Source organism: Mustela putorius, unplaced genomic scaffold, assembly GCF_011764305.1.
Source record: "Mustela putorius furo isolate JIRA1106 unplaced genomic scaffold, ASM1176430v1.1 tig00000095_pilon_pilon_pilon, whole genome shotgun sequence".
NCBI classification, from domain to species: Eukaryota; Metazoa; Chordata; class Mammalia; order Carnivora; family Mustelidae; genus Mustela; species Mustela putorius.
In genome coordinates this window covers 25,864,031-25,878,210 of record NW_025421280.1, presented here as the reverse complement: position 1 = coordinate 25,878,210, position 14,180 = coordinate 25,864,031, and the positions used below count along the sequence as shown (strand labels likewise).

General features: G+C 50.0%; 1 protein-coding gene across 2 annotated transcripts in view; it reads left to right on the top strand.

Moving 5' to 3' along the window:
- EXOSC7 (exosome component 7) overlaps window positions 1-12,990 on the top strand; it is a 34,530-nt gene extending 21,540 nt beyond the window's left edge. For both annotated transcript variants that reach the window (XM_004760830.3, XM_013060532.2), the window contains exons 5-8: window positions 1,441-1,511; window positions 7,631-7,754; window positions 9,432-9,587; window positions 12,746-12,990. In XM_004760830.3, the coding sequence (XP_004760887.1) occupies window positions 1,441-1,511; window positions 7,631-7,754; window positions 9,432-9,587; window positions 12,746-12,850 (456 nt within the window). In that variant the 3' untranslated portion in view covers window positions 12,851-12,990. The remainder of the gene's footprint in view (window positions 1-1,440; window positions 1,512-7,630; window positions 7,755-9,431; window positions 9,588-12,745) is intronic.
- Window positions 12,991-14,180: the final 1,190 nt, after the last annotated feature.

Sequence of the window (14,180 nt, the reverse complement as noted above, 5' to 3'; positions counted from 1 at the left end):
GCTTCTGTATCCCCAACTGCCAAGGAGGTGGGGGGCGGGGGTGATGTGCTCCCTAGGGTCCTTCCAGCAGGGAGATCCCACAGCCACTAGAGTAGATGTCAGTATTTCCCTAGCGCCTTCCTGGCATGAGGCGGGCACAGAGTGGGAGACGGTGGTCTTCAGCCCTGGCTGCTCGTCAGGACCGCCTGGGGTCTGGAGTTGAACGCACATGCCAGCGTGTCACCCTGCGCTTTGCTGAGCTTCCCAGGTGCTTGTGACCCACAAGCTCAGAGCGCGCAGTGCAGACGGACCTGCAGCACACGTGCTCTGTCTGCGAGGCCGGCTGCGGGGAGACCAAGGCGCAGAGCAGTGTTCTCTAGAAGCACTTAGCTCACGCTTACTGTGTGCTGGACACGCTTCTGAGGGCTCTCCAAACATGAGCTCATTGAGCCTGTGGAACAGCTCTGTGGGACCTTTGGGACTTTCAGCCTCCGCGAGGCCTGGAGATGTGAAGTGGCCACCCAGCTGAGTGGCAGAGACAGGAGTCCTAGCCGATGGTCTGACTCAGGAGTCCCGCTGGAGCTCTTCCCTGGGGGGCGGCAGTCTGTGTCTGAGCCACGAGGGGGAAGAGCTAGTCCTCTGCTGGGCACAGAGCCGGGCGCTGACGATGGTGGGGCGGAGGGGGTTCAGGAAGCAGTAATCCTGCCGTGCTGCGGGCAGGCCGGCATCCACCCTGGAGGTGGAGGTCTGATGGGTAGGTACAGACTCGCCTCCCCTTCCTTTCTTGGGGCCTCAGGCCAAGGCGTCACTGAAATGAAGACAGAAGGATGTGTTGCCTTCCACCGAATAGTGTGCTCTGACCTTCCCGGCGGAGTGAGCACCCGGAAGCGTGGTTGGTGCTCTTGGGCAGGAACTTAGTCTTTGTGGCACCGAATGTGCAGCGTGGTGTGTTTGTCCCGTGTTTGGGCAGCAGCTATACGATGGTGATTACATACAGGAAGCAACCACGCTGCTAACTGCCAACCTGGTGGTGGCTGCTGCATCAGTGGCCACCATAATGTACCTGTTTGGAGGCCGGGTTTATGTGGGCACAGAGGCGAGTCACACTCGGGAGCCACTGGGGACAAAACAAAGGTGATCATTTCCTCCTTGAGTGCAGACCCAGATGGCTGGGGGGCCAGTTAGAGGAGATCCGCCACAAGCCGGGCCCGAGTGGTGGCCCCATAGTTAGGGCCAGCAGTGACCTTACCTGTGGGGTGCAGGCTGGCGTGGTCACCAAGGAGCCTCTGGCAGTGAGGGAGAATGTGCCCGGCATCCGCCAGGAGAGCGTCCACACGTGCTTCTCTTTATCTTGTGAACAGGGAGCGCTTTGTGGGCACCAGTGTCCTTTAACTGGTATGGTACTTAGAGCAAGAAATGATGTTTGCTTTCCCTCCCCGCCCTGCTCCCTGCCTCCCTTAGCTGCTGGAATGTGACGGGAATCTGTTCGACACCATCTGCATTGCTGTGAAGGCTGCTCTCTTCAATACAAGGTGAGTCTTCCTGGAAACAGCCCCAAGGGCCTGCGCAGAGCCTGAGCAGACACTGGCGATGGGCCACTTAGGACGTTTCTACCAAAGCTGACAGGGGAAGGTGACCACAAGGGCCTTTAGCATTAAACATGGTGATACTTCATGACAAGCCCCAGATTTCACAAGGTAAAACTCAATATATATGTATATTTCTGTATTTGTTCTTTATGCTGTTTTTCATAAGTAAGCACGTCCCATGTAGAAAAATACTAGAAAACCACAAAGAAGCAAAAAGAGTGGAAAACAACCACAGGTCAACTGTCCAAACACCGTAACTGGATAAAGCTGCTCGGGAGCCTGGGTTTGGCCTGTCATGTGCTCTGCTCTGTCCCCAGCACTACGAGCAATGCCGGCCACATAGTGCACGCACACAGATTCCTTGACTGGACCCAGGAATGTTCTAAAAGCAGGGCGGCAGCCTGCCCTGGGGTTCAAGAGCAAGAAGTGGTTCTGCCACCGTGGATCAGCTTCCCAGCCAGCTGTGCAGCAAGGGACACAGCACCGAGCCCTCTTGGAGCTGCCACTTCCTCTGAGTGATCCCACAGCTTTCTCCCCCGCCATTGCCGGGTTCTTGCGGGAAGGTTTGTGACGTTTGAAAACAAACACATGGGTAGGGACGTTCATGCCGTGGGAACTTCCATTAAGGGACTGGGGGATCCTGGGGCAGAGAACATGAGGGTTAGAGACTTCTAGGGATATAGGCTAAGGAATTACTTGGATAAATGAGCAAGGGTGTTATTCTAGGATGTTCATCGCAGCTTCTTGGTAATGGTGAGACGCCAGAAACAACCTGAGTGACCCAGTGCAGCGGGTGGCAGTCGGCTCAGCGGCCTGTTGAGAGGTTTGTTAACACAGAAAACCAGGCACTAAACACAGTCCTCTCATCTCGCTTGTTTTGTTGTATTTTACTTTTGCTAACTCATATATTGTGACTATGTCTGGGGAGAGAGAGAGAGGTGTATATCCTAAAACGGGCATTGTGATGATCTTCCAGTGCTCCTCTTATCAGCAACTTAACACTTTTCTGTGTCTTAGAGGTTTTCTATGGTGAATTTAGACTCCCTGTGTAATTCAGAAGAAAACAGAAGGCTAAATAAATTTCTGTTAGCCATTGCAAGATGGAATATTTGCTGACATCAAAAGCTGTAGAGTGTCCCAGCCCGAGCTGTGCCACTAGGCTCCTGGCTGCGATCAGGCAAGAGGTCAAGAGGACCCTGGCCCTGGTGGCCACAGAGGGGTCCGAGGACCCCTGCCATTGTAGCAGCCTGTGCTGGGGCTCTCTTGGAGAAGAAAGAAAGTCGCCATCTGTTGTACCTTGAGCTTCAGAAATAACTACCCATCTGCCAGCTGGTTTCCATGGGCACCAGGGCAAAAAGAGAGAGGAGAACCAGACGAGGCTGTTCGGCTGTGGGGGAAGTGTTGGGCAAACTGTACATCGGGATGGTGAAACCCAGCTGCTCAGATTGGCGAGGACACCTGTCATGGCCATAGCCCTAAGTCTCGTCCCCTAGAATAGAGAACAGCCCAGCGGGTAGCAAGGAATGTGGACTGTGTCAGGCATCAGGTCCCCGGTGCATGGAAAAACCTTTTGTAGAGGCCACATCCATTAGAAAGAGAGAGGCCATCCTCTAGCCCTTCAGCTCACCCAGCTTGTGGCCTGAGTGTGGGGAAGATACGTGCGGGTGCACGCATGATGTGTGTTTGCACAGGCTCATTTAACATACCAATCAGACTTCAAACTGGTTACCTGACTTGCTCAAGTAAGATGTTACTGAGTACATCTTGGGGGAAAAAAAAACTTCCATCTTGGGTGCCCCGACATGGAGGCTTTGAGCAGACCCCAGCGGGACCCCTTGGTTCCTGCAGACATTTTCCTCGCTGCAGCTCATCCGCTGTGGGCGTGTGGCCTTGTGTCGGGATGGCCGGCCGGCATGGAGTCATAGAGGGCTTTCGTTACAGCGGGGCAGAGCACCAGTGTGGTTTCTGTCATGTAGCTGAATGGACCACCTCTTCCTTCCTGGCTTCTCCACCCCAGATGGGAATGGATGGACCCCATGGGTTAAATGTGTTTCCCGGCACCCAGCTCAAGAAACAATGTTGCCGGCCGCCCCCAGAAACCCTCTTCATCCTCCGCCCCCGTGCGATCCCTACAGCCACTGAGGGTAACCATTGTCCTGCAACAGTAGACCGGTTTTGTACTTGATGTAAATGAAATCACACAGTATTGTTTTCTTGCGTGTCTGTTTCATTCGCTGAGCATTGTATCTTGAGACATCTGGATTGTGGCCTGTAGTCGTGGTCCGCTTGCTGCTGCGCGGTGGCCTCCGTGTGGCTGTGTCCAGTTTATTTAGGCATTCCGCTGGTGATGAGCATCTGGGTAGTTTCCAGGTTTGGGCTTTCCCAAACATTAACGTTTTTGTCTTTTCCTTACACATATTTCCCCACTTCTGTTGGGTACTGGTGAAAATTTTGGGTCATAAGGCACGGCTATGTTTGGTTTTAGTAAATACTGCAAAACCGTTTTCCAAAGAGCTTTTACTAGATGATAAAGATGATACTCCCACCAGCGTGGTGTAAACGTTTCTGGGTTGCTTCGCATCTTTGCCAATTTGTTGTTGTTGTTGTCTTTTTAATATCTGCCATTCTGGCGTGTGTTTTGGTATCATATTGTAGTTTTAATTTGCATTTCCTTAATGGATATTTAAGTTGAATACCTCTTTGTGTGTTTATTGGCTATTTGAATAGCCTCTTTTTTTTTTTTTTTTTTTAAGATTTTATTTATTTGACAGAGAGAGACACAGCAAGAGAGGGAACGTAAGCAGCAGGTGTGGGAGACGGAGAAGCAGGCCCCCTGTCGAGCAGGGAGCCCGATGCGGTGCTCGACCCCAGGACCCAGGGATCTTGACCCAAGCTGAAGGCAGATGCTTAACAACTGAGCCACCCAGGCGCCCCTTGAATAGCCTCTTTTATGAAGTCCGTTCAAGTCTTTTGCCTATTTTTCTATTAGGTGGTCAGTCTTCTATGTTTGGTGGGGATTTTTTTTTTTTTTTAAGCTGCAGTAGGAATTCTTTATGTAATATGTCAGCTCATATGTACACACACGTGCGCACACACACACACACATTTACAAATATTTTCTGTGTTCCGGAATATCTAGCTTTTTTTTTTTTTTGAGGTTTTTTATTTGTTTATTTGAGAGGGACAAAGCGAGCCAGAGCATAAGTGGGGGGAGGGTCAGAGGAAGAGGGAGACACATTCTCCCCACTGAGCAGGGAGCCCCATATGGAGCTGCATCCCAGGACCACAAGATCATGACCTGGGCTGAATGCAGAAACTTAACTGACTGAGCCACCCAGGCATCCCATCTTTTAGACTTCTTTTTTTTTTTTTTTTTTTTTTAAGATTTTATTTATTTATTTGATAGAGATCACAAGGGACCCTGGGATCATGACCTGAGCCGAAGGCAGAGGGTTTAACCCACTGAGCTACCCAGGCGCCCCTAGACATCTAAGTGATATTTTTTGACAAAAAGTTCATATTTTTAAAAAAATTTTGAAACATTTGGTGCATGTGGGTGGCTCAGTCATTAAGCATCTGCCTTTGGCTCAGGCCATGACCCAGGGTCCTGGAATCAAGCCCCATATCAGGCTCCCTGCTCAGTGGGGGGCCTGCTTCTTCCTCTCCCACTCCCCCTACTTATCCCTCTCCCACTCCCCCTGCTTGTGTTCCCTTTCTTGCTGTCTCTCTCTCTGTCAAATAAATAAAATCTTAAAAACAATTTTTTTTGGAAACATTGTACAGAGGGCCATTGAGAAAACGTTTTATTCTGCCTAATGATGATTATACTCTTCTGAAAGTATAGAACATCCGCCTGACACGGGAGGATCATTCCATTTCTAAAATCCATTTGATCAAGATGAAAAACAGTAAGTGTAGCTTGTGTTCTGAGGCCCCGGCCAGGGAAATTACACAGGTCAGGTTTATCCCTTTAGACCACGCTGGAGAACTTGCTGCTCTGGGAGCTCCTCCACTAGCATAAGCCGCTCTTTACAGAATAAAGAAACATTAGCTCTTCCTGTTCTCTTCGCCCTGAGGCTTTCTCATCAGCCTTCAGCAGCACTTTCTAATACCTTCCAGAACATATTCTTCACTTATGTCGGTCTTAATACGTTAATTTTGACAAATGTGTATGTAAATACGGAGCAGATGGACACCTTGGCAGTATTCAGGGGCTGGGACTTCTCTTGGCTTCCCATATTATATCTTTGTCATCTGTTTACCTGCCAACACGTCGAAAGTGGAAAGGTTGGTGGGTTTGGAAGAAGATACACACACACATGTCCATTCTTCTCTGGGTTTCTGGCTTCTCTGCCCTCCTATAGGCGGGTGCCATTGGGCTAGCAAGTGATGCGAAGCCAACACTGCTGCGGGGGCCAGGGCCTGTGTCCTGTCATTGCTCCAACAGTCGTTAGTGTTGTGACCTTGAACAAGTAATTAAATCTCGTTCAACAAACGAGTCCCTCCTTGTGTCAGATGGTGTGTTAGACTCGAACAATGGGGACATGAGTACAACATTGACCGTAGTTTCATTCGTCTTTTCTGTCTTTTGGGGAACATAACTGAGTAAGAGGCGATTAAAATGTACAACTCTATTTCATTGCTTTTTTCCCCCAGTGAAATAATAAACAGGAAAGTATCTCAGTAAACACTAGAGGGTTATCCAACTGTATGGTAGTATTTTACGATAGTGGATTCCACAGGCACGCTTAATTTTCCAAAAGCAGAGTATCTCGGATACAAAGGCTTCAGATGTCAAATCTGATGAACAAATGAGTTTCTGCATGAAAGTAACAAAGACCAAAAAGAATCTCATGTAATAACTCATTGCATTCACTAAGAAGTCCCTCATCACCTGTGTAATTTTAGCATGAAGGGATTCACGTTTAGGTTAAGATTCATTGCTTTATTCACGAATGGCACCATATAAAAATTTGTGCAGTAGATTTCATAATTCTTTGTAATCCTCAATGCAGTTGAATCTATTGTTTTTTTCTCCCTGTATGGCAAGACTTTTTTGGGGTCTGTTCAAGAAATCTTTGTTCACACCAAGGTCAGGAAGATGTTTTTAGTTTTTTGGTTATTTTTTTAGTATTTATTTATTCGAGAGAGGGAGAGCACACATAAGAAGTAAGGAAGGGCAGTGGGAAAGGAACAAGCAGACCCCCCACTGAGCAGGGAGCCCAAAATAGGGCTCGATCCCAGGACCTTGAGATCATGACCTGAGCTGAAGGCAGACGCTTAACCGACTGAGCCACCCAGGCACCCCTTAGTTTTTCTTCTAAAAGCTTTATTGTTTGGGCACCTGGGTGGCTCAGTCGGTTAAACGTCTGCCTTTGGCTTGGGTCATGATCCCAGGGTCCTGGGATGGAGCCCGAATTGGGTTCCCTGCTCAGTGGGGGGTCTGCTTCTCCTTCTGCCCCTCACCTTGTTCCTGCTCATTCTCTGTCTCTCTCTCAAATAAATAAAATCTTTATTAAAAAAACAAAAGCTTTATTGTTTTATCTTTCCCCTCTATCTCTGTAGTCCATTTGGTATGGACTTTTTTTTTTTTTTAAGATTTTATTTATTTATTTGAGAGATAGTGAAAGAGAGAGAGATCACGGAGCTCTGGAGAGGGAGAAGCAGACTCCTTGCTGAGCAGAGAGCCTGATGTGGGGCTCGATCATAGGACCCCCGAGATCATGACCTGAGCCAGAGGCTGTCGCTTAACTGATTGAGCCACCCAGGCACCCTTGGTATGGACTTTTGTATATGGTGTGAGGTAGAGATCAAGATTTTTTTTTTCATGTGCATATCTGATTGACCAAGCATCATTTTTGAGAAGACCCCCTTTCTTCAGTGCTCTGCAGTTTGCCTGGGCACTTCTGACAGAGACGATAGGGACGAAGATGATAAAGTACAGGTGGAGTGTGACTTTACTTGTGACGCACGGGAACTCCAACTGCTATTCTCAGTCTCGGGAGATAGTTCTTTTTTTTCCTCACAGTAAGTGGGAATTTTAATTGTGCTTCTGTTTCTAGGATACCGAGAGTTCGTGTTCTAGAGGATGAAGAGGGGTCCAAGGACATTGAACTCTCAGATGACCCCTACGACTGCATCCGGCTAAGTGTGGAGAATGTCCCCTGCATTGTCACCCTGTGCAAGGTACATGGTGGTATCTGTTTTTTGTTTTTTTTGTTTTTTTTTTTTTTAAGATTTTATTTATTTGACACAGAGAGATCACAAGTAGGCGGGGTAGTGGGGGAGGCAGGCTGCCTGCTGAGCAGAGAGCCCGATGTGGGGCTCGATCCCAAGACCCTGATATCATGACCTGAGACAAAGGCAGAGGCTTAAGCCACTGAGCCACACAGGCACCCCGTATCTGATGGTTTTTGAATTCCCTGTGGGTCTTCTTCAACCCCAACTCATTAAGGTTACTTAATAGGTTGAGAAGTTAACAGTTTCACAAACCACGTACAAGTAGCTTTAATCCAAATCTAGTCATTTGGTTATATTAAAAACTACCAACTATGAGCAGCTCTGTTTGTTTGTTTGTTTGTTTAGAAGACATGACGGGGTCCCAGGAATACACATGCGGATTCATGGTGCTAGCAGCCGAGTTTGTTAAGCTCCTCCCTACCAGGCGTTTCACTCAAACACCATGTGCGCACATTTCCCTTAAGTCCCTCAATTCTGTGGGTCTAGGGAGGTTAGAGGTGAACACTGTCCTCTCTGTGGGCCCCAGTGTCCCCATCTATGCAGTGAGGGTTTGGAGCAGCATCTGGGGATCTATTACATCACGTGTGGTTTTTTGCTTTTTTTAAAAAAGATTTTATTTATTTTGACAGAGATCACAAGTAGGCAGAGAGGCAGGCAGAGAGAGAGGGGAAGGGAAGCAGGCTCCCCGCTGAGCAGAGAGCCCGATGTGGGGCTCGATCCCAGTGGGATCACGACCTGAGCTGAAGGCAGAGGGTTAATCCACTGAGCCCCCCTGGGCATCCTGTCACGTGTGGTTTTTACATGTGCACAGAGGCCTGTGGAACCTACAGTCCGGTCATGCTGTCACGTACCTGGCACACCCAAGGCTGTGCACCAAAGCCTGGATTGGCTGAACTGTCCCTAATTCCACACAGGATCCATAAAAATAGGACTGAGTGGGCCAGGTTTAATTTCCCTGAAATCCCTTCCTGAGGCTGGGGTATAAAGCAGCACTCGGACCAACCAAGGCCACTGGCACTTGACTCATTCTTTTTTTTTTTTTTAAAGATTTTATTTATTTATTTGTCAGAGAGAGCGAGCGCAGGCAGACAGAGTGGCAGAGGGAGAAGCAGGCTCCCTGCAGAGCAAGGAGCCCGATGTGGGATTCGATCCCACGACGCTGGGATCATGACCTAAGCCGAAGGCAGCTGCTTAACCAACTGAGCCACCCAGGCGTCCCTTGACTCATTCTTGAGCATGTCTCTTGGCTTGCACCTTCTTGGTTCATCTTTGTCATCAGTGAAACGTCCATCTGGCTTCACGTGTCACTTTCTCCCTGTGCCCCTCTGTTGGAGACCCTTGGTGGCCTGTGACTTGGATGGTCTCTGACTTACAGCTCTAACCCCACCCCGGTCCCCCATATTTCCTTCTCATGCTTTTGTAATTCTGCTTCCATAGTGGCCTGTGGTAGAATCATCGAACATGGCTTTAGATGTTTTCCATGTGAGCAGAATCTAAAGTAAGACCTTGGATGGACAGTGCAGGTTCTTCACTGGTGTAGCTACTCCTTCCACGAGGCAGTGAGGGGTTGGGTTCGGGAATGCGTGTTACCCACCTGTGTGCTCTGCTGCCCTGACTTTGCAGATCGGCTATCGGCATGTCGTGGACGCTACTCTTCAAGAGGAGGCCTGCTCCTTGGCCAGCTTGCTGGTGTCCGTGACCAGCACGGGAGTCGTGACGTGCATGAGAAAAGTGGGGAAGGGCAGCCTGGACCCAGAGAGCATCTTCGAGATGATGGAGGTGAGGCTCTGCCTCTGAGGCAGGTGCAGGCGCCTGACGGGAAGGCTTGCTGCCTCTTGCCCTCTCGATTCCACCGTGGGAATTCTCCCTTTGTACCCTTGACCCCAGACTTAGCACTTGGAGGATAGCCAGTGTGAGCTGGTTGTCTACGGACCTAGCCAAGGGTAGAGGCGTTAGGGGCTACGGATTGGGAGGTAAGGAACCGGTCAGTCATTGTCCCTCATCCTTGCCCTCTCTGATCCAATGTCTCTGGATGAAAGTGTTGGGACTGATAACGTGGAGTTGCTTGTGACTGCAAATCCCAGGCTTTTGTGATCTGATGAGGGTACTGGGTTCCTGCCTGACTACTTCCTGTCCTTTGAAAGGAGTGAGGAAAGGTGGAGGCATGGGGCTGAAAGTTGGCCGCCTCCCCATATTTTCATGGGCCTAAAAGTATTCAAATAGAGGCGACTGGGAAATCCTCTCAGCTGCCTGGGGGTGGATCGCTCCCCACTGGTCTCAGGCTCTCTGGCAGCCCCACCCAGTAGGGCGCGCTCCAGCTCAGTGCTGACTGATCGAGGTATGTGTGTCCCTGACTGGCCTGAAAGCCCCCCTGCGGCAGGGACCACGTGTGTCTTCCCAGACTCACCTTCACCAGTGTCCTCTCAACTTCCCAGAAGTCTTGGAGGACTCTGACTCAGACCATCTGAATCGCCAGGACCCGAGTGAGCCAGACCTGGGTGTTTGGCCTTGGGAACTAGCTCAGGCCCAGGGGTCACGCTTCATCGCAGGCCAGGTGGCCTTGCATGCTTTTCCTTCATTCCTAGAAACAGCGACTTTTCACTGAAGACACGAAGTGTTCAATGTCCATTTTCTCTTCTATCGTCTTATTTGAAAGCAAAGCTGGGCAGTGTATATGGTGTCGAGAACTCAGTCCCCACCGTGAGCCCTGGCTATGGGCCACAGCTCGCACATCTCCGGGGGAGGATGGCAGCAGCAGTGCGCCTGGGTCTCGAGGAGCCAGTGAGGACGTGGAGGCGGGAGCGGACGGCACAGGGTCCTTCCCCAGGAGATGGCAGCCCTTCTCCGCATGCTCGCTGGGGGGCCTGGAGCTCAGTTGTCTAGCCTCACATGGCAGTGTGTATCCTTTGTGGCCCATCGGTTAGTTGGCTAGATTTTTGTTTTTTGTTTTTAAAGATTTTATTTATTTATTTGACAGAGATCACAAGTAGGCAGAGAGGCAGGCAGAGAGAGAGGAGGAAGCAGGCTTCCTGCCGAGCAGAGAGCCTGATAATGGGGCTCAATCCCAGGACCCTGGGATCATGACCCAAGCCAAAGACAGAGGCTTTAACCCACTGAGCCAATCAGGGGCCCCTTTTTTCTTTTTCTTTCTTTCTTTCTTTCTTTTTTTTTTTAAACAAACACACTTTAAAAACTTTTTAAGTGCTGCCAAAAATCTCTTTAGACAACTGTGGCTTGTCTTAGAGGGAAGTCTTCCCCACCCCCTGGAGACTTTTATGAGAATTCTGGTAGGTAAAACAATGAAAGTAGTAAGTAATAGTGAAAATTTATTGTGCATTTACCGTATGTCCAGCCCCTTGGTTTTTAGTGCTTTTAATGTATTGTGTCATTTAGTCCTCAGCCATCCTGTGAGACAGCTACTGTGGTCATCTTTCATTTTCCAGACGTGGGAATTGAGACGCGTAGCAGATAAAGTTACTCGCCTACAGGGTTCCCAGCTCATAAATGGTGGCGCTGAGCTTCAGACCAGAAGGCGGGCTTCCAGAGCCGTCCCTGCCCCTGCAGCCCCATTGAGCCATTTTCACCTTAGACGCAGGTCTGCCGCGGCTGCCGGAGCTCCGGTTCACGGCGCTGCATCCTCCTCTGGGGCATGGCGAATGCGGTCTGCAGACCCTCCTGGGGGGACCGTGGCCCCGTCTCATTGCTTGGGTCTCACCAAGGAGGTGGCCACGGGGAAGTGCCGCTGTGACACGCAGCATGTCGGGCCGCTGCCGCCAGTCTCTGTCGTTCACATTCCAACCTCCCAAGTCCCGGTGTCCTGCCTGTCTCCTCCCACCTGTCCTCGGTTCTGCCTTCATGTATATGGACAGTGAGCACCCCTGACTGATTGACTGACATCCTTTCTTTCTCATGTTGTGATAAAAATCTATCCACAGTCACTTTGGACCTTAGCCCTGACTTTGCATTTCATACAGTTGATCACTTCCCGCTTTTAGACTGAGATCTTCCCGTGTAAGTTTCCAGTAATCCCTGGACTCTCACCCTGTGTGACAGCGAGGGGCCGGGTTAGAAGGCCCCTGGAACCGGGAGGGTTGGCGGGGGTCTGGGCCCCAGCGGCTTTCTCCCTGATATTGCCGAGAGTGGAGCTCAGCACAGCGGAGTGGTAAAAGCTGGGGGACACGGCAGGCTCGACAAGGTGGGGGGCTGCGGGTTGGTTCCTCAGAGTCTTCAAATGATCCGTGAGTCTTAATTTCTTTATGAAAGACTTTTGTATATGAGTGGTTTTCTGAGGGGTCCCTGTGTAGCTTCTGCGTAGGGGCTCATTAGGAACTCGGTGGGTTGTTTGACCTCTTGACGTGTCCTGTTCCAACCGTTCCGTGCCTTTAGCATCTCTGCATGACACCCGAGGCTGATGCCAGGCTCAGCTCGGGCCCATCCGAACCGCTCTGCATGGAGATTTGGTGGCGGGTGAATGAGAAACTGCTTGTTCAGACATGTCCCCAGAACCATCTGTTCCTTCATTAGCCACACTCTTGATTCCCTGTGGCCTCCCTCTGCCTCCTTGCCATGCTACAGTGGGACGTGGCAGTCACGGGGACAGATCTGGTTGACAGTTTTGTGTGTTGTCACAGCAGCGGCAGTGCTTAGCTCGATTAGGCCGAGGCTGCCTGGGCTGTTTCCTGCTGACTGCCTGGGGGTTGGTTGGTTGGTTTTTTTTTCTTTGTTTTTGTTTTCAGTACGGAGATCTTTCTAGAGTGTAACTGCTCTGTTGTTGTAGTTGGGGGTTTGCTTTCCTATTGATTTGTTTCACTAAGTAAAAAGCCCTGGAAGGCAGATGGAACACATACAGTTTGGACTGGCCAGCAGGCAGAGAGGGGGGCTTCCCTGGTGCGGGTGCGCGCCTCACCGGCAGGTGTGTGCTGTCTTCTGTCCCGCAGACCGGCAAGCGAGTGGGCAAGGTGCTGCACGCCTCCCTGCAGAGCGTCCTACACAAGGAGGAGAGCCTGGGGCCCAAGAGACAGAAAGTCGGCTTCCTGGGATGATTTGGACATCAGTGCAAATGCGGGGTATTTGGGATTTTTTTTTGCTTTTCCTTTTAAGCCACAGTTTGTATATATTTTTCTTATCTGTTATAAATTTGAGGCAACATTTGTACATGTAAAATAAAGTATATTTTCTAGTCTGGTTTGGTACGGCTAGAGTTCTTTGGCAGTAATCCAAGACGCCATTTGGTGAATCCCCCGGAAAGTCTGGCCCTGGTCCAATGAGTGGCGACCAGATCCAGAGATCTGCTCCCAGGGAGAATTCTCTGGTCGTGCCTCTCCAGGGAGACTGATTACCTCCTACTGCAGGAGTTCAAAACAGTAACAAAAACACTAGAATAAGGACCTACCAGAAGTATGGTTTAAAGGAAATGCTTATATGTATTTCGTGAAAAAATTTTCACTTGCACAGCTTTCAAAGTAAGAAACACACACACACACAGTTCCTTCTCCTTGTGGATTTGGTGCTTCTCAGGAGGGAGGAAGGAGGCACATGCCCCAGGTATACACCATGGCTTCCACCTGGCTGGTGAACCTTCCTGAGTCCTGGGGAAGCCCACTTCGTGCTTCCTGCCCTCCACGGAATCCACGCCAGGCCCCCTAGGGTCCGGGGCTTAGCAGCCACTTCGGTCCTTAGCCAAGCATTCTTATCACTCTTGTTTTGAAATTGCTCTGGATTTTATAACCACTCCCTGATGTTTTGTAAGATTTCCTTTTTTCATCAACACGAAGAAGGCTGCTTTAGAGATGTTGTCATTTGATTACTCAGCCTGCCTTCATACTCCGGGGACAAAGGGAAGGCCATTATCGATGGCCCCAGAAGGGTCCTCATAAGCCTGTATTCTACTCTGAGTGCAGTGTGTTGGAATTAAGTCTCTTCACAGGTTGAGCAATCTTTAGTTTTTTCCAAACCGAAACTCCCCAGTCAATCTTAAAGAGCCCCAGGGAAGGAGCTGACTCATGAAGGGTGAGTATCTCAGCCCCAGCATTAGCTCTCTGCATTGCAGCTAGACGGATAGAGTGAGTGCAGAACGCATTGCCGAATGGAAGGAACATAATGTGAGTTGAAGCTTCGTTCCAGAGGACCTTCTGTTGGCATGGCCAGGCCCAGCCCTGTGGAGACAAACAGCTACCTTGACTTAGACTTGGAGCTGCTGCCCTCCTGAGAACACAACCTGGTTTTCATTTTTAAAAAATGTTTTCCCAGCAATTGTCCCTCCAGGCGCCGTGACAGTGCTCCCAGCAAGGCCCCAGTGAGCCTGATCCCCCATCCCTCAACTCCTGGCTGACTGCACATGATGGGACATTGACAGTGGTCAAGATACAGCTG